Source organism: Gamsiella multidivaricata (genome assembly GCF_025024155.1).
Source record: "Gamsiella multidivaricata strain RSA 2152 chromosome Unknown BC939scaffold_57, whole genome shotgun sequence".
Classification (NCBI taxonomy): Eukaryota; Fungi; Mortierellomycota; class Mortierellomycetes; order Mortierellales; family Mortierellaceae; genus Gamsiella; species Gamsiella multidivaricata.
Window position 1 is genome coordinate 61,972 of NW_026251765.1, and position 18,840 is coordinate 80,811.

The 18,840-nt window shown below is 48.1% G+C and overlaps 9 protein-coding genes across 9 annotated transcripts; 1 reads left to right on the plus strand and 8 right to left on the minus strand.

Moving 5' to 3' along the window:
- Nucleotides 1-592: 592 nt before the first annotated feature.
- Nucleotides 593-1,795, minus strand: BC939DRAFT_459224 (uncharacterized protein). The gene is made up of 2 exons (XM_051556708.1): nt 1,160-1,795; nt 593-1,123 (listed from the first exon to the last, which is right to left on the minus strand). The coding sequence occupies exons 1-2, from the start codon at nt 1,617-1,619 to the stop codon at nt 843-845; spliced, it is 741 nt and encodes a 246-aa protein (XP_051409621.1). The 5' UTR covers nt 1,620-1,795; the 3' UTR covers nt 593-842.
- On the minus strand, nt 1,734-2,966 carry BC939DRAFT_247951 (uncharacterized protein). The gene has a single exon (XM_051550976.1). It carries the CDS (start codon nt 2,888-2,890, stop codon nt 1,847-1,849), a length of 1,044 nt encoding a protein of 347 aa, XP_051409622.1. The 5' UTR covers nt 2,891-2,966; the 3' UTR covers nt 1,734-1,846.
- On the minus strand, nt 2,827-4,167 carry BC939DRAFT_459231 (uncharacterized protein). The gene is given in 4 exon segments (XM_051556709.1): nt 2,827-2,897; nt 2,978-3,164; nt 3,262-3,836; nt 3,849-4,167. The coding sequence occupies 3 exon segments, from the start codon at nt 3,868-3,870 to the stop codon at nt 3,156-3,158; spliced, it is 606 nt and encodes a 201-aa protein (XP_051409623.1). The 5' UTR covers nt 3,871-4,167; the 3' UTR covers nt 2,827-2,897; nt 2,978-3,155.
- A 735-nt stretch (nt 4,168-4,902) lies between these two features.
- Nucleotides 4,903-6,376, minus strand: BC939DRAFT_247959 (uncharacterized protein). The gene is made up of 3 exons (XM_051550977.1): nt 6,188-6,376; nt 6,044-6,102; nt 4,903-5,923 (listed from the first exon to the last, which is right to left on the minus strand). Exon 3 carries the CDS (start codon nt 5,920-5,922, stop codon nt 5,347-5,349), a length of 576 nt encoding a protein of 191 aa, XP_051409624.1. The 5' UTR covers nt 5,923; nt 6,044-6,102; nt 6,188-6,376; the 3' UTR covers nt 4,903-5,346.
- A 1,948-nt stretch (nt 6,377-8,324) lies between these two features.
- BC939DRAFT_459246 (uncharacterized protein) lies at nt 8,325-8,850 on the minus strand (the record flags this gene model as incomplete). The annotated part of the gene is made up of 1 exon (XM_051556710.1): nt 8,325-8,850. A coding segment is annotated over exon 1 (223 nt), but the record flags the coding sequence as incomplete, so codon positions are not given.
- A 255-nt stretch (nt 8,851-9,105) lies between these two features.
- BC939DRAFT_459247 (60S ribosomal protein L11) lies at nt 9,106-10,606 on the plus strand. The gene is made up of 3 exons (XM_051556711.1): nt 9,106-9,223; nt 9,873-10,384; nt 10,503-10,606. Exons 1-3 carry the CDS (start codon nt 9,221-9,223, stop codon nt 10,522-10,524), a joined length of 537 nt encoding a protein of 178 aa, XP_051409626.1. The 5' UTR covers nt 9,106-9,220; the 3' UTR covers nt 10,525-10,606.
- Nucleotides 10,607-12,420: 1,814 nt separating this feature from the next.
- On the minus strand, nt 12,421-14,090 carry BC939DRAFT_400067 (P-loop containing nucleoside triphosphate hydrolase protein; the record flags this gene model as incomplete). The annotated part of the gene is made up of 8 exons (XM_051552518.1): nt 12,421-12,610; nt 12,744-12,891; nt 12,971-13,061; nt 13,161-13,231; nt 13,332-13,477; nt 13,560-13,649; nt 13,778-13,882; nt 14,008-14,090. The coding sequence occupies 8 exons, from the start codon at nt 14,088-14,090 to the stop codon at nt 12,421-12,423; spliced, it is 924 nt and encodes a 307-aa protein (XP_051409627.1).
- An 896-nt stretch (nt 14,091-14,986) lies between these two features.
- Nucleotides 14,987-16,128, minus strand: BC939DRAFT_400043 (uncharacterized protein; the record flags this gene model as incomplete). The annotated part of the gene is made up of 3 exons (XM_051552515.1): nt 14,987-15,429; nt 15,526-15,555; nt 15,681-16,128. The coding sequence occupies 3 exons, from the start codon at nt 16,126-16,128 to the stop codon at nt 14,987-14,989; spliced, it is 921 nt and encodes a 306-aa protein (XP_051409628.1).
- An 858-nt stretch (nt 16,129-16,986) lies between these two features.
- Nucleotides 16,987-18,666, minus strand: BC939DRAFT_459256 (uncharacterized protein). Its single transcript, XM_051556712.1, has 4 exons — nt 18,096-18,666; nt 17,914-17,965; nt 17,283-17,764; nt 16,987-17,165 (listed from the first exon to the last, which is right to left on the minus strand). Exons 1-4 carry the CDS (start codon nt 18,317-18,319, stop codon nt 17,018-17,020), a joined length of 906 nt encoding a protein of 301 aa, XP_051409629.1. The 5' UTR covers nt 18,320-18,666; the 3' UTR covers nt 16,987-17,017.
- Between the last annotated feature and the right edge of the window lie 174 nt (nt 18,667-18,840).

Sequence of the window (18,840 nt, forward strand, 5' to 3'; positions counted from 1 at the left end):
GTTCTCTGTTGAGAACTCCTTTAAAAACACGCGTTTCCTACTCAACAAAGAAAGACCTATAAGAAAAATGGCCACAGATATTGTCACCAATCTTTCTCGGCCATCAACTAAAATATGGAATAGTAGATGCTTCCTTGCTTGCACAACCCCATCGACACATCCTTCCAAACTCAAAAGAAGGCTGCACCTTCTACACCGTGAAGCCTTACTCATCTTTTCTCGGTCTAACCCTCATAATTGCTTCACAAGCACAAATCTCGTGGCCTTGGACGTGGATACAGTGCATGTCACCTAAAGCCAACACCAAGGATATTTTTTAGGAAGGAAAATTTCGAAAAAGACAACGCAAGTCAATAGATTTTGATTCTCTCGACAGAGCAGCGTTGTCCGCATGTCGAAAAGACCAGTGGATCAAAAGTTGTAGGCATTCATCAACAAGGCCCTTTACTATGAGGAACCTCGTTATTTGACAAAAAATTCGGCGTTCTGATTGGCCAGAAGCTTGTGACTGTTGATTATATGTTCTGATTGGTGGCAAAAACTTACTAAGGATAAACGGCACCGTAAAATGGGCTTCAAATCATGAATTTAAAGCGTCGTTATTGTTGATGTTGTTGTTTTGTCGACAAGCTTGGCCCTTTCATAGTCAAGAGGAGTGGGCCACTGCCCATTGCGGAGAAACTGCAACACAGCGTTGGACATATTCGTGGCAGCGTTGTGGTCCCGGTCGCGCTCCCACTTGCACTCGTCGCAGATTACCGACCGGCCCCGGACTCTCATCCGAAAGTGGCACGAACAGCAAAAAATCGACGTCCGGAACTCTGGGATCTTGACCAACTCGATCACCACTGGTGTCTTCTTGTTCCTTGCCAAGTCCTTAACGAGATCCCGAGTCTAGTAATGCCAGGAGAAGCCAAAATATTAGAATCATTCAATTGCCACCCGCTTCTCTCAGAAATGTCTTCAATGCTTGCCTGTCGTATTAAGTTCCTGGTAAACTTGCTGCCGCCGTGGCTCTGACCTTTCCAACCACGGAAATCACCATCACCTAGCCCGATCACGAGTGGCGACTGCAGAAAGGCATTACGCTTGTCGTCCGGCAGAGTATTCAAATTCAGAAATCCTCATTCGAAGAGAGATCTGGCGATCTTCTTCCGACGCCTCGTCAACGACTTGGAATTTAGGAGCGTTTTGCGTTCAATCTCCGGTCGCTTATTTACCTCGTCCATGAGTCGCAGATATGGCCCCCAATCGTATTCTTTTACATTCGGCAATCCATCGAAAAATGCCATGGAACCCTTGATATCGTCATCAAGATGGTGGAGCACATCCGCGAGATCCTTGTCTGATAGTTGCCGCTCGGGGACATGCTTCCGTATCTGTAGGATCGCGGTTGTAGCTTTATCAAGGTCATGCCGCAGGGCCTCTCTATAGTCGTACTTGTCTTGCTTGAACCTAGCGCCGCCATAAAAGGATCGGAGAGTCGACGCCTTTTTTGCTACATTGACGAGATGGACCTTGACAGCAGACTCGTAGTCCTGCATCGCCTTTTCCACGGCCTTGGTAATCGGCGTTATTGTATCTTGGCTGTTGCTGGTGATCACTGAATCACCTTCCATAATAACGTCCGAGTCACCAACAACCAACTTGGCTTCGACGGGCTTTTGTTGCACGAGCCTATCTTCGATTTCCGTTATCCCCGCATCGATCTTTATACGGCTCTGTTGTTTGCGGTATCTCCGGTCGATATCATCCCGTGGGCCGCGGGAGATGTTCAGGTTGATATTTTCCTTTTCATAGCTAGAGTGAATAAGGGCAGCAGTGGCGGTACTGGCAATCCCGGGGTCTACACAAAGACTCCGTATTCCAACCTCGTCGTTTGTATTTCGGAGGAGACTGTCGACTTTCTCTGGCTGTCAAATTTTTTGGATACATACGACCATCCTTGTATCATTGGCACGGTTGACCAGGGGAAGACTGTGTTGAAGACTGTGTTGGATGTTGGTACTGGGGGTGATATTGATGAAGCTGTTGTGGATTCAACGATTTCAGCGTCCGTCATCGTGGTTGGAGGCTTCGATCGCCTACCCACCGTCAATTTGTATGCCATGACTCGTAGGTCATGACCGTTGGTCGAAAGGTTGCCAGTAAGTACATACTTTTGTCGCGGTTGCCCCGGTTCAGATTTGTCGATTTGCTCTTGGTATTTTTCCGGACGTTGAAGACTTTGGCGAATAAGATCCTTGAATTCGAGTTTGCTGCTTGCGTACCGGGGATCTTTTGCCTCCATTTTCTCTAGAGCTGTTCTTGCTTCTTTGATTGTGCTCACGTCGTCGGACTTGAAAACAACCTTGGTCTTGAGGCACTTTTGCTGGAGTGCGGATGGTGGATTGGGAGATGAGGAGGAGGAGGCAGGGCCACAGCTGCCATTGGCCCACAGCATGTTGACTCCTCTACGGTAGCTCGTATTCTTGCCATTAAGGAAAAGGAAGAAGGACAATCGACTGACCTCGTCCTGTGTGTTCTTTTCAGCAGATGTCTTGGATCCAAAGACATTATCAAGTATTTTTGCAAGCGAGCATTGCTTTTCCTGCTCGGCACTACTTAATCGGCGCATTTTTTTGGCGATTGGTGTGAGCCTGTTGTTCCTTTGGTCCATTCTGAAATCTTTCAAAAGGCAGCAGACAAGCTGATGCTCCGTGAAGGAAAAGAAACCGTCCTCATAACCGATTTGTGGTAAGATTTTGATTTGAGCCTTCGCTGGCAAAATCAGATTCAGGATAAGATGAATACTGACACAATCGTGCTCCCGCGACCGCCCTGTCGTATCGTCGATAGAGTCCAAAATGCCCTTCCCGTTCTCAGAAGAGGCCCAGGAGGGATTGTGCATTAATGCCTATAATGAGTAGTCAGAGTAGTGAGGCCAGTGTCCGCGTGCATGATTGAAACGAGATGGTTCTTATTAAGATGACTTACCCGCTTCTTAAGTTCCAATGAAAACTTGTAGAGGTGGCTTCCTACCATATCGGACAGTATTCTCGCACACTGGCTCATGAAGGAGCCTTCACAGACGTCTCTATCCTTCAGTCGGAATGGCGATACCTGGCGTTGCGAGGTGATTTGTAAATACTCCTGAAAAATCTTGTCGGACGCCATTAATGCAGGTGAATTAGCCTTCTTGAGATCGGAATCGTCACTGTCCCATCTGATTAACCGATTCAAAAGCCGCTGAAAAAATGAATCTCGTTTACCCTTCAATAGGATATTGTTGAAGTGTTCCATTCTTTTGTCGCGATGCACTCGTCCTCGATCTCCGTCAATTGCTGGGAATGTTCCGAACGTTCTTGCTATGTAGAGATTGGTCACCAAAAGGCCCTCGCGTAGCAAATCAGTATGGACTCTTGCCATCGTCTGCATGGTCTCGAGGAGATGGTCCAATAAGAGGCTACGGTCCTGGTCATTCATACAAGGGAACGACTCTTTGAGACTGTGAATAAGACACGACTCAATCCGGCCTGGCCTCATTGCGCGCATTGGATGCAAAGATGCAACAGCGTCGACCATCAGGTTTGTTGGGTTGATCTTGCGGGGAACAGCGTTCTCGTTCAGTGGTACATCGGCATCACGAGCCTCCCTGGAGCTCTTGGTATATGTAATCTTCTTGAATGCCCTTTTCTTGGGACGTTCTGCATCGATAGGCTGGTCCTCAGCTTGTTGATCCCCCTCGTAATCGCTTCCGCTACCAGAATTGTCGTCAGAGTTGTCGTCAGAGTTGTCGTCAGAGTTGTTGTCAAAGTTGTCGTCAGAGTTGCTGCCAAAGTTGTCGTCAGAGTTGTTGTCAGAGTTGTCTTCAGACTCATTTCCGTTCATTGTATTCTCTTCAGCTGAGACAGCAAGAGGAGCAAGGAGGTTCACCACTGCGGCATCATTCGAGATATCTGCATTGTCTGGGAATGTATCATGATCGTCGTCGTCGTCGTCGTGATCTATGAGCACACTAGCCGTGGATCCGGGCCGACCGATGGTCCGATCTTTCACGCTTACAGGCTGCGTGTTTTTGTCCTGACTTGTGAAGGCTGACGTGAAAGCCCTCGGACGGTATTTGTGGCCAGTGGTGTATCTTTGAAATCTGTTTTCCGCAGACGAAAGAGAGAGAGAGAGAGAGCAGCTAATCAGACATATGCCCTATTTTCAGTACGTACATAGCTTGGTTGCACACATTTTAACTCAAATAAACTTACTCATTGGCATGGTTCCTGACCGCAATGCTATCAACATTTCTTGTCACTGTTCCTGCAGAGAAAGCCATGCGAGCTACCAGTGGAGGCACATGAGGTGCCGTGGTCGACCCTGATTGTAGCTGTGGGAGCGCAAGCATCTCAACCACATTGTCGTTGCCTTCAGTCTCTGAGAGCTGGACAGGAATGGAGTTAATTGGCGTGAGAGTCAAGGGTCTTTGGCTTGGTCGGGACTTCTATGACCAGTGGCTCCTACGGCTGTGTAATGGTACGAATTGGTGATCAGCCAGTACCTGAAGCAAGTTGGATCGACATAGATATCTACATTTCATTCTTACCAGAGAGTCAATGCCTCGACTCGATATATGATCCTTCTTATGGACTCATCAATCTCGTCATCTCCTTGAGTGTATTGGTCCAGGGGCGTCTCAACCAATTTCACAAAACTGTCCAATGACTTCTTGACGTCGTCGTGATGAACATTTTTCCTTCTGCAGAGTTCTTTGACATATCCGTCTACCGAACGGTCCTTGCTTTTCTTGCGAAACCAGTCTTTTCTGATCGCAGAGATATCTTTGATAGCCGTGCTGAATGACGTCCGACCCACACTTGGGTCATAGTCATTAAGGCTGACGACAGCGGCAGCGACCCACTCTTCCGGTGTTTTGAGTCCGCAGTGACGAATAATATTCTCAATAGGGTAGCAGTAAAAGCGTATCCCTTTCGGATGTAAGCGGATGAGCCGTTCAGCGCCTACGAACATGAGATCACTGTCGGTTGAAACGACTACGAGACCTGGGTTCTCTCGTGCCTTCCTGCCGACACAGACGTCAAATTAACCAGCACACACATGCGCGTTCCAACCGTGAGACTCTTGTAGTTCATTGACGATGGCCCTTGTGGCTCGGGGATCCACACCACGGGTTCTAATCCAGCAGGGAAACAGGACTTTGCTGAGAAACGATTTAAATCGAGAGACCTGGCTGTTGGATAAGTTGGACTTTGCCTCCATTAGCGACAGTCGTGCCTCGGCGATTCCGAGATACTCGGACAACTTGAGGATTTGTTTTTTTGTGGCCCGCTGCCGTCTCTCATGGGCAAAGGTTTTCTAGGTTGTCGGTGGACCATCATAGTGAATGAAATCTTCTGACTTTTTGTAAAATCTGCCGTAGATCCTGTTCGGGACGTTGGCTACGAGGGGCCAAACAACATCGCGAGCGGAGTTCAGTTCGTGATATACATCCACCGGAGGATGTGAAGGAGGCGATAGTGCAGCAGAGGAAAGTGCTGGTGCCGAATAGCGCAGGCCCGATGACGATGATACCTGTTGAATAGTCGTTGAGTTGATCGAAGAAGCATTGCAAGCCAAAGACGAGTTCGGAGCCGTAGACAGATTCAGTGCAGACAGGTCCGATGCGAGACCCTTGGTCGTTACCGGGGACGGCAAAGACCATGATTCTTGATCCCAGTGGGCAAGACGAAGGACAGGACCAGGGATTCCAATGGAGACATCTTCCTTGGCCATATTTTTCAGTTGCTTGAGCAGTAACCGTCCCTCTGTGGTCTTGAATTTCATGTAAGAAACGGCAGATCCATCAATATCGCATGGACCTTCTTTCTGTGGATCAACAAGCTTGATGGCTTTGCAATCTTTAGCGAGTTCGAAAGCCTGAGTTACACCCATCCTGGAGACAGATAAGTATCGTGATGAGGTAATGAGAACAAGTTTGAGTTAATACTTAGAATGAGGGTAGGAGGGAAACATGTCATTGTTCGCGGTGATCTAAAACTAAAAAAATTGCAACCTTACGTGCTTCCATTCAAGAACGCAAGTTTAATGAGGGAGATTCATCCACTCAAGGGCCTAGAAAGTAAGGACAAGAAAAGGCTAAGAACAACAGTAATTGTGCCCATTGTGCATTGGGATAAAAAGAGCAAAAGGACGTTACAGGTCGGAACAGCGTCCGTGGCTCAAGCCCGGGGGTGTGGCTCTTTCTTGGATTAATCGGATAGAGGATAAGGCCAGAGAGAGAGAGAGAGAGAGATAGTGTGTGTGTGTGTGGAGAAGGAAGAACAAACGTGGAAAGAAGGAAGAACAAACATGGAAAGAAGGAAGAACAAACGTGGAAAGAAGGAAGAACAAACGTGGAAAGAAGGAGTCGAATAACGTTTAAATTTTAACGGCTGGGAGTTGCCCCATGTTAGGCTTTCCCACCCCTTTAATGTCGTTGACAAAAATTAAAATGATTGTGTATCCAAAGCCCGTCGCATCGAAGACCGCCTGTTGCACTTGGCGATGTTCTCTCGTGTGCCACTCTATGATCTTAACCAGTGGGGGTAGCCATCGTCCTTGACTCGGTCTACCCTGTTTTGAATCATTCGTGTCAACAAACACCGACACCCTGTATTTATCTTGACTTCGTTGCTATGTAAATGGGCTTATGATTCGAACATTTGATTTTCTGATATTCTACGGTGTGATTTGTACTGCTTCACTGCTCGCTCTGCAGCCTCCATTGACAGTCCCTTCCTGTAAGTGTCCATATATCTAAATGCCTTCCAAGCATACCTTCGTATGGTTTCAATAGGCACCGAGTCCAGAGCCTCAGGGATGATTGACTGGAGACCTCGGAAGGAATAGTCGCAGTGCTTCCGGGTATAGCGCTTGCTTGCTCCCCAGTACATCTCTATGAAGTTGAGCTCACAATGAAATTTGGGTTAGAAGACAATACGCTGTCCTTCCTCCCTTCCAATCTCCTCCAGTATCGAGCCCTGAGCAACAAAATCGGGCTGAAGTTCTAGAATTCGTTCTGCGCAACAGTCCACTCGATCAGGGTGTTTGTCGTCAGCCCTACATCTCGAGCATGTTTTAGGGAGTCCATCAATCCAGAGACCTCGGTCCTTGAGAACCTCTTTCATTCCCTTGGGGTTTCCTCTTAACGCCTCATTCGCGTAATTATCTGGGAAGACCATGGTGTAGTGGGTTCCATCTACAATGGTGTCCCGCATGACCGCTTGCTTTCCACCAGACGAAAGGTTCATCCTATTCACCACCAGTGCATCTTTGGCAACACAGCTGTGGTTTGATGAATTATCGAACGTCCAAAGTCCAATCAGATTCGGGTGGTTCCTCTTGTGTATAGTGATCGCTTTCTTGAACTGCCGAGCCATGTCTTCAGCGGTCCAGTAGCCATCGTGAATTTTCCCTGGGTTGATGATCTCTCGAGCACGTATCACCTCGCCATTGTCATCGATCGTCTTCAAAGGTCCCTCAAGTTCGGAAAGAAACTCACTGACCATGATGGACCGACCATGACCTTTCTTGCGCAACGGAAGTTGACCATCTGGATGCCAAAGCATAGAATTTCCTTCGTTCGAGTAGAAAATGCTCTCATCGTGAGTGTAAAACACTATCGCCTGTTCGCCTGCAGCCTAGAGCAAAGAGAAGTAATTTAGCGGTACGAATTAAATATCCATGAGTTACCTCCTAATCGCAACAAGCACTTACCAGAGTGGGCTCGATGATCTTTGTTTGATCGTTGGCGTCTACGGTTATCATCCTCTTCTCGTACTCCTCCATTCGTACAAGAAAAATCTCCCGATACTCTTTCACGTCAGGTCGCTCATGGTCATCGAAATATAGGCCCTTTTTTGCCTCTGAGTATATCCAGCCCAGCGCATGTAGCCACCGACCTGCTGTTGACTCGCTGATTGAGAATTCGATGCCATTTGCTGGGAGGAAGACGTTATTGATGTGCCGCCGGAGTATCGATGGCGTGATAGTGTATTTATGGTTCAACAATATCCAGGTTCTCAACTCGTTAAAGTTATCGCCTTCGGTTAGTTGGTTCCTGGTTTTGGCATGCTTCCCTCGACGCGACACAGTGATTTCCTCATTGTTCTCCCACTGAGTAGTCCATATCATGATCCTTCATGAAAAGTGCACGCCTCTGCCAAAACCTTTCGCCGTAACCAGAGCTGCCTTAGTCTTGCTCACTCCTGGGACCAAGCGGCGTAGGTACTGCTGGAGTGCTTGCAAATTAAAGGCCTCGTCACTGAGGGGCGGATATTTCTTGTTCTTGTTATCCAAGTAACCTTGAATTTCCAATACCATCCCTGCATTGCGGCGCACATCTACATTCCTGAAAGGTGATATTACATATATGTTAGTATTAATATATTAATAATTCATATTATAGGCACACAGTATCCAGTTATCATACCTGAAGGTTCTACTTCCTGGACAACTCTCTTCCGGCGAGGAGCTGTCAGTGTTGGCATAGTGAACCCAAATGTAGAGAGGGGAGGGGTGCCTACTGCTGCCCTTTTGAGGACCATCTTTCGGTGGTGCAAATTTTGCCGAGTGGTTCCATCGTAAGGCTTTGTCGTCTTCACTGAAGCAGCTGCCAATCGCATACTCGTAAGGAGTTCATCCCATTCCTCGTTATTCCTGAGAGCTCTTCTGACTGCCTGCCAATCCTCGTCATCAGTGTCGTCTTCAGCAGGTCCATCACTGTCCGATTCCGCGAGAACAGCATTCCATTCCTCAATATCGCAACTTGACTCCTGTATCTCATAGCCCGCTTTCACAGGCACATAAATGACGTTCTCCTCCTGCTGTTCTTGGTAGACTGGGTCAAGAATAGGCAGGGGTGGTTTGGGTTTTTGCGCTATTCTTCTTAAATGCTGCGTGAGTTTCTTCACTCGAGGCATTCTAAACTTAGAGGAAAGGAATGCTGACGACGATGGAGTGATGATGAGAATCACGGAAAGGGTCGGTTGAATGGAAAATACACATGGACGCTCCAACATTAGGACTAAACGTCAATGGTGACTGCTGCGACCCAATTATTTGACAAAATCCAAAAAGTGTTGAAGTGCACCATAGGGATATAGGGTACCCTTAATTTAGCTTGCTTTATTTCAGTTCTGAGTGTGAGAGAATTGGCCCTTCTCTTTCACAGCCTATCAATCAAGCCAACATGGTACATACATCGCCGGGCTTCAATCCATGAGCGCAGCATCATCGCATCCATCGCTATCCATCGATTGATCGATCTCGACAACTGCGACAGTCAGCATATTACCATCCAGCGTCATGACTTAGTGAAGAAGCGAGGAATTCGGCAAATTCAATAGTCATCATCACTCCTCAACTGCATCCACTCGCTTTGCTTAGCCGATTCACGAGAAAGACAGCCAAAGCAAAAGACGTGGTGAACCGCCGATCATCCACTCAGCGTCTACGTCTATTTTAACTGAAGCTATATTCGAGTCGCATCAGGACAGTTGATGATTCTCTGGACGTCCAACACTTCACAGCACCGTTACACCCTTCGCTTTTGCACGTTTTCAGGATGGTCAAGCTGATTCAGCACTCGCGGTACCAGGAGTCACTCAACAGGATAGGAGGGCGAATACAATACAGTCTGATGTCCTCTTAATCTGGCGACCGAGAGGATCAGGGTCGGGATTAGAACCGGAGTCGTAGTCAGGATCAGAATCTAGGACTCAGGAAAAGGACACCCACCATCTTCTTCCTTGTATACTCCAGGAAACGGATGGTTCGGAGGCGGCTAATTGAGTTGCGGTCTTAATAACTTCGTCTTATTTTGCACTCTCTATATCAATTAGTCCGCTGAAGACCAGACTCAGAAGAACGTTATGCGCGAGTTGCGCCTCGAGAAGCTCGTTCTCAACATTTGCGTCGGCGAGTCCGGAGACAGACTCACCCGTGCCGCCAAGGTTCTGGAGCAGTTGACCGGTCAGACCCCCGTCTACTCCAAGGCCCGTTACACCGTCCGTACCTTCGGTATCCGTCGTAACGAGAAGATCGCCGTCCACGTCACCGTCCGTGGCCCCAAGGCCGAGGAGATCTTGGAGCGTGGCCTCAAGGTCAAGGAGTACGAATTGAAGAAGTCGAACTTCTCCGAGACCGGCAACTTCGGTTTCGGTATCCAGGAGCATATCGATTTGGGCATCAAGTACGATCCCTCGATCGGTATTTACGGTATGGACTTCTTCGTCTGCATGAACCGCCCCGGTAACCGCATCACCAAGCGTCGCCGTGCCGTTGCCAAGGTTGGCCCCAAGCACCGTGTGCACAAGGAGGAGACCATGAACTGGTTCAAGCAGCGTTACGACGGGTAAGACACACAATTAACCGTCATGGACATGGACGCTGTCTTTTGTGATTGCTTTCTGAGATGAAAGTATTGATGTTGACCATGCTTGTTTCTTTTTTTACTTTCTACGTCTCAATAGTATCCTGACCAACCGCAAGTAAACGGTTGCTACGGGATAGTGGACATTGTATCTTGAATAAATGCTTGAAATCCTCACTGATAAGCGAGCGTACAAATCAAAAACGAGCATTGTCTCAATTCGGATCAACTCGATGGATGTTCATGGATATGTGTGTCAATGGTTATGTTGACAAGAAACAGTTTTCAGGACAGGACGCAGACAGAAAAAAAAAAAAAAAAAGAGCGGACATTGGTTATGAATGACACACGGGATCTGGCTTATCCACAGTTGAACATAACGGATGACCCATCGCCATTTGACGAGATATCGAGGACTTTTTTTTTTTTTTTTTTTTCGTACGGATCAAGGGCAAGGAAGCAGCAGATAATACCGCAGGAACTGAAGATTATTTTCTAGCCGCTATCGGTTGTAAGAGGAACAGGAATTGAACGTCTTGCAAAATGAAAAAGGAAGAGAACTTGAAAAGAAAGGCTGCCAAGAAGGAAGGAATCATTGAACAACAAACGAGAGCATCTAATTTCTATCCTTAAATCCTGGAAATGAATAACCTGGCAACTCGGCTATCTTGGCAAATGGTCATTTTGGGTCGCCTTGCATTTTGTATCTTCATTTTTCTCCGCACTTCTGTACGCCGAAGGAAGCTTTATTTAGTCAGTAGCTCTGACATCGCCCTCCTTCCTCACGTCAGTCGTAGCATCAGCACCCAGCAGCAGCGTCAGAACCGGCGTTTCTTACACACTTCTTTTACTTCATAACTCGTGGAATGTAACCGAGACCCTGAACCAGATTGCCCTAGGCTCGAATTTCCTCATCGCAGTCGACGGACAACAACAACGACGATTATCTCTGCTGCTGCTGTTGCTGTTGGTATAGCAATGTAGATGACCCGTTACCCAACAGCATGTCTCCTTCTCTTCTCCTGTAGTAAACTCTTCTTCCGTTTCTTCCTCCTCCTCCACTATGCCCTTGTCTTACTCCAACTTCAACAACAACGTGATCAATAACGACACTCAGCGCCGGCAGCAGCGACACCAAGAACGAACAAACACTCAGCATCCAGAAGATAACAGCAACAGCGATGATACCAGCTTCTACCACTCCAGCGATGTACCTACCTGTCTGGATCAGGGACTAACCGCTGCTCGAGGACGCAAGATCTACTTTCGTTGAGTGCCTTTGCCTTTCTTTTGCACAGCCCTGTACTCACCCCCAGGAATGGAAAGTATCCCCTCTAGGAAAGGCAAGAGGGACGTATTCCCTAATCGCGCTCTCTCTTCACTCATCCTCCTACTAGGTGTAGTCGCTGAAATAAACAGTCTTTAATAGTCCCGCGTTAAAAGACGATAAAAAATCGCGCTTTATTTTTCAGTCCCCAAAAGTCCGAAAGGACGGTTCAGTCTTCAGAAACCAGTCCACAAAACGACTACCTTGGATTTTATGTCGAGCCCTCTCTTTGAGATTTTTTTTTTCTTCTTCACTAAGTTTTATTAGTTGGACGATCTGTTGCACAGTTTTTGTGCTTCTTGGGTCGTCCTATCGGGCAAGTCAACACTTCACCTCGCGCGACCGTCTTGGTCCATGTGAATGCGAACTTTCTACCTGCTCGAGATCGAAACGAACCTGCTCTTAATCGCTTGCTGAGCGCAAATCAATGCCTCAGTGAGTTTCATATGCCAGGCACACCTCCTTCTCTTTTTAATAACAGCAACAATAACTTTTTTTTTTTATTTTTTTTTATTGGGATCGAAACAATGGACACTTATCTATGATCCTGGTCGCCATGGACACTCTCGAAAGTCTTTAGACGGACACTTGACGACTGCTCGTCCTGGACAACCCTATGTAATGCATTTAAGAAGATATCCAGCCTTGTCGTCGGCGACTATTTTATCACACACACAGACAAACGGATCAGTTAATAATTATTATTTTTTTCCCTTCCACAGAGATAAACCTTGGACAGCACTGCTCGTCCTACTTGAATGTATCCGGCATGCGCCAGAAAGGGGAGCTTGCGAATGATCCGGCCACTCATCCCCAATGCCAGGCCGGCAATATCATACAGCTTCCGAGATACTGCCACCTGTATCTGCTCTCCTTCGAAGCTGTAGGATGGCATGAGTGCGTATAGTCTGATACGCCTCCAGTCCCATAGATCAAGGCCCTAGACAATAAAAAAAAAAATGGTCGCCTCTGGTCAGCTTTGTCGTCCCGTCATTACAGTGCTTGCACCAACACTTATAGATGATCATAGGGCTCACTTGAGATTGGATAATGGCTGCCCGCTCGAGCTCCTTGATGCTAGAGTAGAGGATGCTATAGATCGCTTGCTGCGACGGAAGGCCAATGTGCAGCTTGATATCTGCCCGATCAATAAACGCGATATCTAGAGGTCATCAATAACGAACAGAGTGTCAGCACAGTCAGATAGAATGTGTACTGTTCCCATGCTTCGTCTCCCGTACCAATTGCCTCTGTGATATTGGAAGTCGTCAGGATCAAGACGTTTTTTTGCTTCTTCAGTCGGTCAATCTGAGTGAGTAGCGCATTCACAGCCTAGGATAACATCGATGGTTAATAAAGATGTCAGTGGAGGATCGTCGGCATCATTTGCCTCCGTTGCCCGTGATGCCTGGCACGAACAGCAGCACCTACTCTTATCGAATCCGAGGGCTCGTTTCCAGACAACGCCGCTCTCCTCGCCGCCGCCAAACTCTCCACTTCATCTACAATGCGTTTTTTTAACATAATTCGCAGGGGTAAGTAACCATCGACAAGTCACACACATGTACGCGTGCGAGCACAATAATGGAATAGCTCCCATACCGATCAGCACACAGACGAAGGCGTCTTCATCCTCGACCATGCTCCAGATCTGGTCAAACATGCGCTGTACCATCTTGCCGCTCTCGGAGAACCATTTGCTGAACAGACTGTGGCTGTTGATCTCCAGTAGTTTACCATATCGATATCTAGGAGCGGAATATATCGTGGATCAGTGGTGATATCCATCACAACAATTTGAACATATTTCTTTGTTCAGGGTTGCCGTACCTTTGAGAAAGCCGGATAGATAACTTTTGGGCAAGTCCTCGACAAAGAGATGTCTTTCCTGTTCCCGGCGGACCATGCAGCAGTACGACTCTTTGTGTAGCAAAACAACAACAACAACAAGCAGCAACAGCATTAACAGCAGCAGCATTAGACTATATCTACTGAAGTAGCATGTCTTCTAGATCGAAATACAAAAAAAATTACTTTTGGCCGTTTACCTATTCCATGATATGAGATCAGGATTCACATTCTTGTCCGAGAACAAAAACATCGTGCGAACGTATTCCAGCAGCTTGATCTGCAGCATTTCGTCGAATACCAAGCTACCACAGTAAGATCGGATCAAAACGCCATGGCCATTGAACCAGCTCAATACTTGGTTAGTTGTCTGGGTTGCAGTAATTACTGAGAGAGGGACATTGACACACAGTAAGAGAGGCGCTTTTACCTGTCCCAAGTGCCCTCGAGCTCTTGGCAAGGCAGGGTCCAATGATGAGCCATCATCACTGCCTGCTCTCCTCCTTGATTCATACCTCCGTCATACTCCTCTACAGCGCCCTGCTCCTGCACCTGATAGACGTGAATCGACAAATCAACATCACAAAGTCGAAAGATGTCCAGTGCGCCTTGTCCTTGCTCTTGGTCCGATCCTGTTGGAGTTGACTGATTGGTCATAGTCGAATCACTTCCCTGTGGTCTTGATCCTCCTCCTCCTCCTCCTCCTCCTCTTGCTCCTTCTTCTTCAAATGCTGTTCTGTGTGCAGTAATAGAATTGGATCCTGAGCATTCTCCGACCCATATCCGCTCGACATGCGTTCGAACAAACTCATCCTCGCTGTCGCGGAAATCCGTGATTTCTTGGAAACACACCAACGAGACTTTGGTCGCGACCACGAAGTATCGGAGACGTTCTCGCATCACTCGGTACGGTACTGAACATTGGGGAGTCAATCTTGCCTCGACTATTTTTTTTTTTTTTTTTTTTTGAATATGGTATGGAGTAGATGCACATTGAAGGGAGAGGGTGGGGTCAGTCTTGTGCTCGCCTGTTCGCCTTTTCGCCTGTTCCTGAACGAACAGCAGAAACGAGAAGGATGATTTTCTGAATCAGATCCTGCAATGGCCGAGTTTGTAATTACTTTGAAGGACTGGCTTAAGCTCATTCGTCCCGAAAGTCGTAGTCATCTCTGTAAAGAGCACGAATGTCTGGATGCCGATGGAGTTGCTGACGGACAAGGCGGGTTCTTTTTTTTTTTTTTTTTTTTTTTTTTTCGTGGCAACAAAAGAGTCACTGCTGGGACTGACTGAATACACAAACGCGCCCAAAAGATATAAAAAAGAAAGACGCGACAAAGGACGCGTTTATTATTGCAAATGCACTCTTTCATGGATTGAATATCAAAAATGCTATATGGACGGAAAAAAAATTACAACTTGGACTTGTTCTCAAAGTTGGCCATGATGCTCTCCATCGACTCTTGCGTAGACTCTGGATGGGTGGCACGACCGTCCTCAAAGTTGGTGATCTCTGCCCACTTGGCCTTGACGTCCTCGGGCTGGAGGGTCTGGTCGATGGGGAAACCGTAGCCACCGGTGCGCTCCCAGCGGAGCTTGCCGATGAAACCGGCGCCGACCTCAAAGAGGGATCCGTTCTCGGTCGTGTTCTCGTGGCAGAGATAGGCAACCAAAGGAGTGACCATCTCGGGCTTCAAGGAGGCGAGCATGTCTGGGGGAAGGACGGTCTCGGTCATGCGTGAGGCGGCCATGGGCGCAATAACGTTGCTGTGAATGTTGTCCTTCTTTCCTTCGAGGGCGAGGGTCTTTGTCAATCCGACGAGGGCCAACTTGGCAGCCGAGTAGTTGGCTTGACCTAGAGGTAATGTCAGCAATAAGAATAGAGAGATCAATACACTGACCTAAGGATGGTTTGCATGGCTTCCGAAAGAAAAAAAAAAGTGCTCCTTACCAAAGTTGCCATAGATTCCGGCGGCCGAAGCTATTTTGTTTTGTTTTGTTCACAATAAAGTATTCATATCAGCACTAATACACACATTCCCTGTCTGTTGATGAGCATGAACCATGAACAAAGTGATCTTTCCCCCCAAACACTCGGAAACCTACTTGTGTTGATGATACGACCGAACTTCTGCTGCCTAAAGATGGGCCAGGCAGCCTTGAGGACCTTGTAGGCACCGTCAACATGGACCTGGAAGATCAGCTTCCACTGCTCGTCCGTCATGCGCGCGAACGACACATCCTTAAGGATACCCGCGTTGTTGATCACGATATCCAGACGACCAAAGGCCTTCATGGCCGTCTCCACAATCTTATCGCCGTCCAGGACAGAGTCGTAGTTGGCGACGGCCTTGCCTCCAGCAGCCCGGATCTCCTCCACAACTACATCAGCAGCACGGGACGAGGCACCCTCTCCTGTATGGGAAGCGCCCAGATCGTTGACAACGACGGAAGCACCGCGGGAGCCAAAGAAGAGGGCGTGGGATCGGCCAAGTCCACCACCGGCACCGGTGACGATCACGACACGTCCATCGAAGCGAAGATTCTCAGCCATTGTTGTTGTTGTTGTTGTTATTGCGGTATGTTTTGAGGAGAAGGAAGGTGAGAGTGGAGTGTAAGAGTGAGAAGGGTGAGAGAAAGATAAAGAAAGAAAAGCAAAAAGTACCGTAGAGGGAGCACGGAAAGGATTGCATTGTCACTTTGAGCACGCCCAGCAAGCGCATCGCTTTCACCTGATTTTTGAAAATGCTGCAAAACATCCCATTGGCCCACCCGGGAATGCCACACACACCCTCTACACTCACATGGCAGCCGACGAGCAGTGTCCGCGAAGTGACGCAGGACGACCATCCTCCCGGCCCCACCATCCTCCCCCTCCTCCCCCCCTTCCCCGCATTGGAATGGGCTCTAGTGCAGTCGTATTTTGTTCGTACTGGGAATGGACATGTCCACATGGAACGCTGGAGGAGGAGAAGAGGTGCGCAACTCCTTGTTCCATTCTGTTTAAGCATTATGCGTCGAAGATCTCTCCTCGCGTGCCGCGAGTGCATTTTCCCTTGATTACTGATACCCCGACAATGGGAATATCCAGTATCCCATACAGAAGTGGCACTCCAGCTCAGAATTTTTTTTTTTTTTTGTTTGTTTTGTTTGGCATCACCAACTTCCACGATGAGATTGACAAAAGAGCTGTAATCAACTCCACGCGCGTCTACGCATGCCCGACCCAGGCTTTTATGTCGCCCATCCTTATCAATTGTCAATCGTTTTCGATGTACATTATTATAATTAACTTTTTTTTTTTTTTTTTTTTTTTTTTTCCTTTTGTCACCGCCGCTGTTGTCGTTTGTAAAGACGAGTGCACGAGTACATGGTTCTTGAGGTTTGGATGGATGATATATTAGATGATGGGGGGGGGGGGGGAAGAGAGGGGGGTAACCTTGTTAATCGTCATCGAAGCTTCCTCTACGCCAGCCAGGCGAGGAAGTTCGCCGAACTTCAAAACTAGGCTGATGCTGGCTGTGATTCCGCAGTGCAGAGTGAGACCCATTCTCGTCATCGTCACTGTCCGGATTCATAACGCGCAGGTTTCTGGCGGGAAGATGAAAAAGACATATAGGATGGAAAAAAGGAGAGTGAGTGGGTTGCCCTAGTCCATTTCCGATAATGTGCCAGAAAAAATAATAATTTAGCGACACATCGACTTACGAGACTTTGGAGATGGGTGGCAACGTAGGCTGGATCATGCCTGTGTATTGAGGGAGAGCCACCTCCATGTACGAGTCCGGCTGCGTGTCGCGATACTTGTACTCGTCCAAACCTCCAGCATTTCGAGCGCGATCCCTCCTCCGCCTTCCCCAGACATACGCCGCGACTGAAAGTGCGACGACCAAAGCAATCACTGACACCACGATTCCTGCGATTGCTCCTGATGAGAGGCTGCTGTTACCACTGCCAATGCCCCCCACAGTCTTGTTGCCTGAGGGCGCATCGATTGTTGTTGGGACTGAGGCGCCCATGCTTGTGGAGGGGGTTGTGATTGTCGGGGTTATTGTGGTTGTCGTTTGGTTAGGGAGGTTGATGAGCTTCCATTGCTGGTTCATGGATAGGCACACGAGTTTGTAGCTGTCGATGTCCTTGACAGAATAGTGTGCAGAGCTTGATGACTGGCACCTTAAGCATCCGACCATCTAAGGAGCAACACATACATAGCATACATAGCAAGCAATGTCAATATGAGCGCGCTTTCATGAACAAAATGATCGACAAAGGCAGGAGAGGCAAGAGAGGCAAGGAGACACAAAACAAAAGGGATCAAAGACAAGAGACAAGAGTATACCTGATCGTAATAGTTTTGGTTACATGCGCATGCGGATTGTTCCAGGGTCGGTCTAAAGGGGAGGGCGGGAAAGAAGAAGGACGAATGCCGCAATAGCAACGAGGACGTGTGAGCATCGTGATGTGTTTAAGGCGTAAGGCGTTGTCGACGACGGGGTTATGTCGAACAAGCGGCTGACTTACTGATAGACAAGGGTGCCAGGCCAGGTTTGCATCTGCAGGGACGAGTTGCATGGCTTGAGGATCGTATCGGCAATACCGCAGTTGGGACATGATTCGTCGGCATTGGCGTGCTTTGGCGAGACTGAGAGGAGGACGAGGGTCGAGAGGAACAGGACCCAGGCTGCTGATGGCCGGCGGGAGGAGGCCCTCTTGGACTTTGAGATGGGATATGGTGCTGTGGACATGTAGAGTACAGATAGCGGTGCAATGGGGTGTTGGTTCCTGGTCGGGCACTACTTCTGAGAGGGACAGTAAAGGGAGCTTGGGTAAGGAATCGCAGTCGCGTTGGATGCTGTAAACAGATGCACGTGCAAACAAATACATGCGCAAAACAAAAGGGGACTGACGAAGAAGGAGGAGAGAGAGTACAGGGAGGAGGAGGAGAGGGAGGAGCGGCAGAGGCAGATGGAGTATGATCGCAGGAGCAGAGAGGGAGAGAGAGAGAGAGAGAGGAGGAGAAACAGAAATAGAAAGAGAAAGAGAAAGAGAGAGGACGCGGATGGGAGGGAAGGAGGGGCGAAAGGAGGAGGGAGGAGCGCGACGAAGGGGCCCTGCAGGAGATGAAACAGATCAAATAAAACAGTGGAAAAAAGGCAAAACGTGGGATAGGGTTGAGACCCACAGCTCGGGTTGACTCTATCCCTCCTCCCCTCATCGCCCTCGAGGCCATTATTAAACCACTGCTTTGCACGCCATCGAGGATGCG

Excerpts from the sequence above, each read along its gene's own strand:
- BC939DRAFT_459224 (XM_051556708.1), bottom strand. The coding sequence starts at position 1,619 with ATGGAAGGTGATTCAGTGATCACCAGCAACAGCCAAGATACAATAACG. Across the intron at positions 1,124-1,159 it reads TTCCAAGTCGTTGACGAGGC|GATTTCTGAATTTGAATACT; the intron begins GTCGGAAGAAGA and ends TCTTCGAATGAG.
- BC939DRAFT_247951 (XM_051550976.1), bottom strand. The coding sequence starts at position 2,890 with ATGCACAATCCCTCCTGGGCCTCTTCTGAGAACGGGAAGGGCATTTTG.
- BC939DRAFT_459231 (XM_051556709.1), bottom strand. The coding sequence starts at position 3,870 with ATGAACGGAAATGAGTCTGAAG.
- BC939DRAFT_247959 (XM_051550977.1), bottom strand. The coding sequence starts at position 5,922 with ATGGGTGTAACTCAGGCTTTCGAACTCGCTAAAGATTGCAAAGCCATC.
- BC939DRAFT_459247 (XM_051556711.1), top strand. Across the intron at positions 10,385-10,502 it reads TTCAAGCAGCGTTACGACGG|TATCCTGACCAACCGCAAGT; the intron begins GTAAGACACACA and ends ACGTCTCAATAG.
- BC939DRAFT_459256 (XM_051556712.1), bottom strand. The coding sequence starts at position 18,319 with ATGTCCACAGCACCATATCCCATCTCAAAGTCCAAGAGGGCCTCCTCC. Across the intron at positions 17,765-17,913 it reads ACCAAAACTATTACGATCAG|ATGGTCGGATGCTTAAGGTG; the intron begins GTATACTCTTGT and ends GTTGCTCCTTAG. Across the intron at positions 17,166-17,282 it reads CCACCCATCTCCAAAGTCTC|AAACCTGCGCGTTATGAATC; the intron begins GTAAGTCGATGT and ends TCTTCCCGCCAG.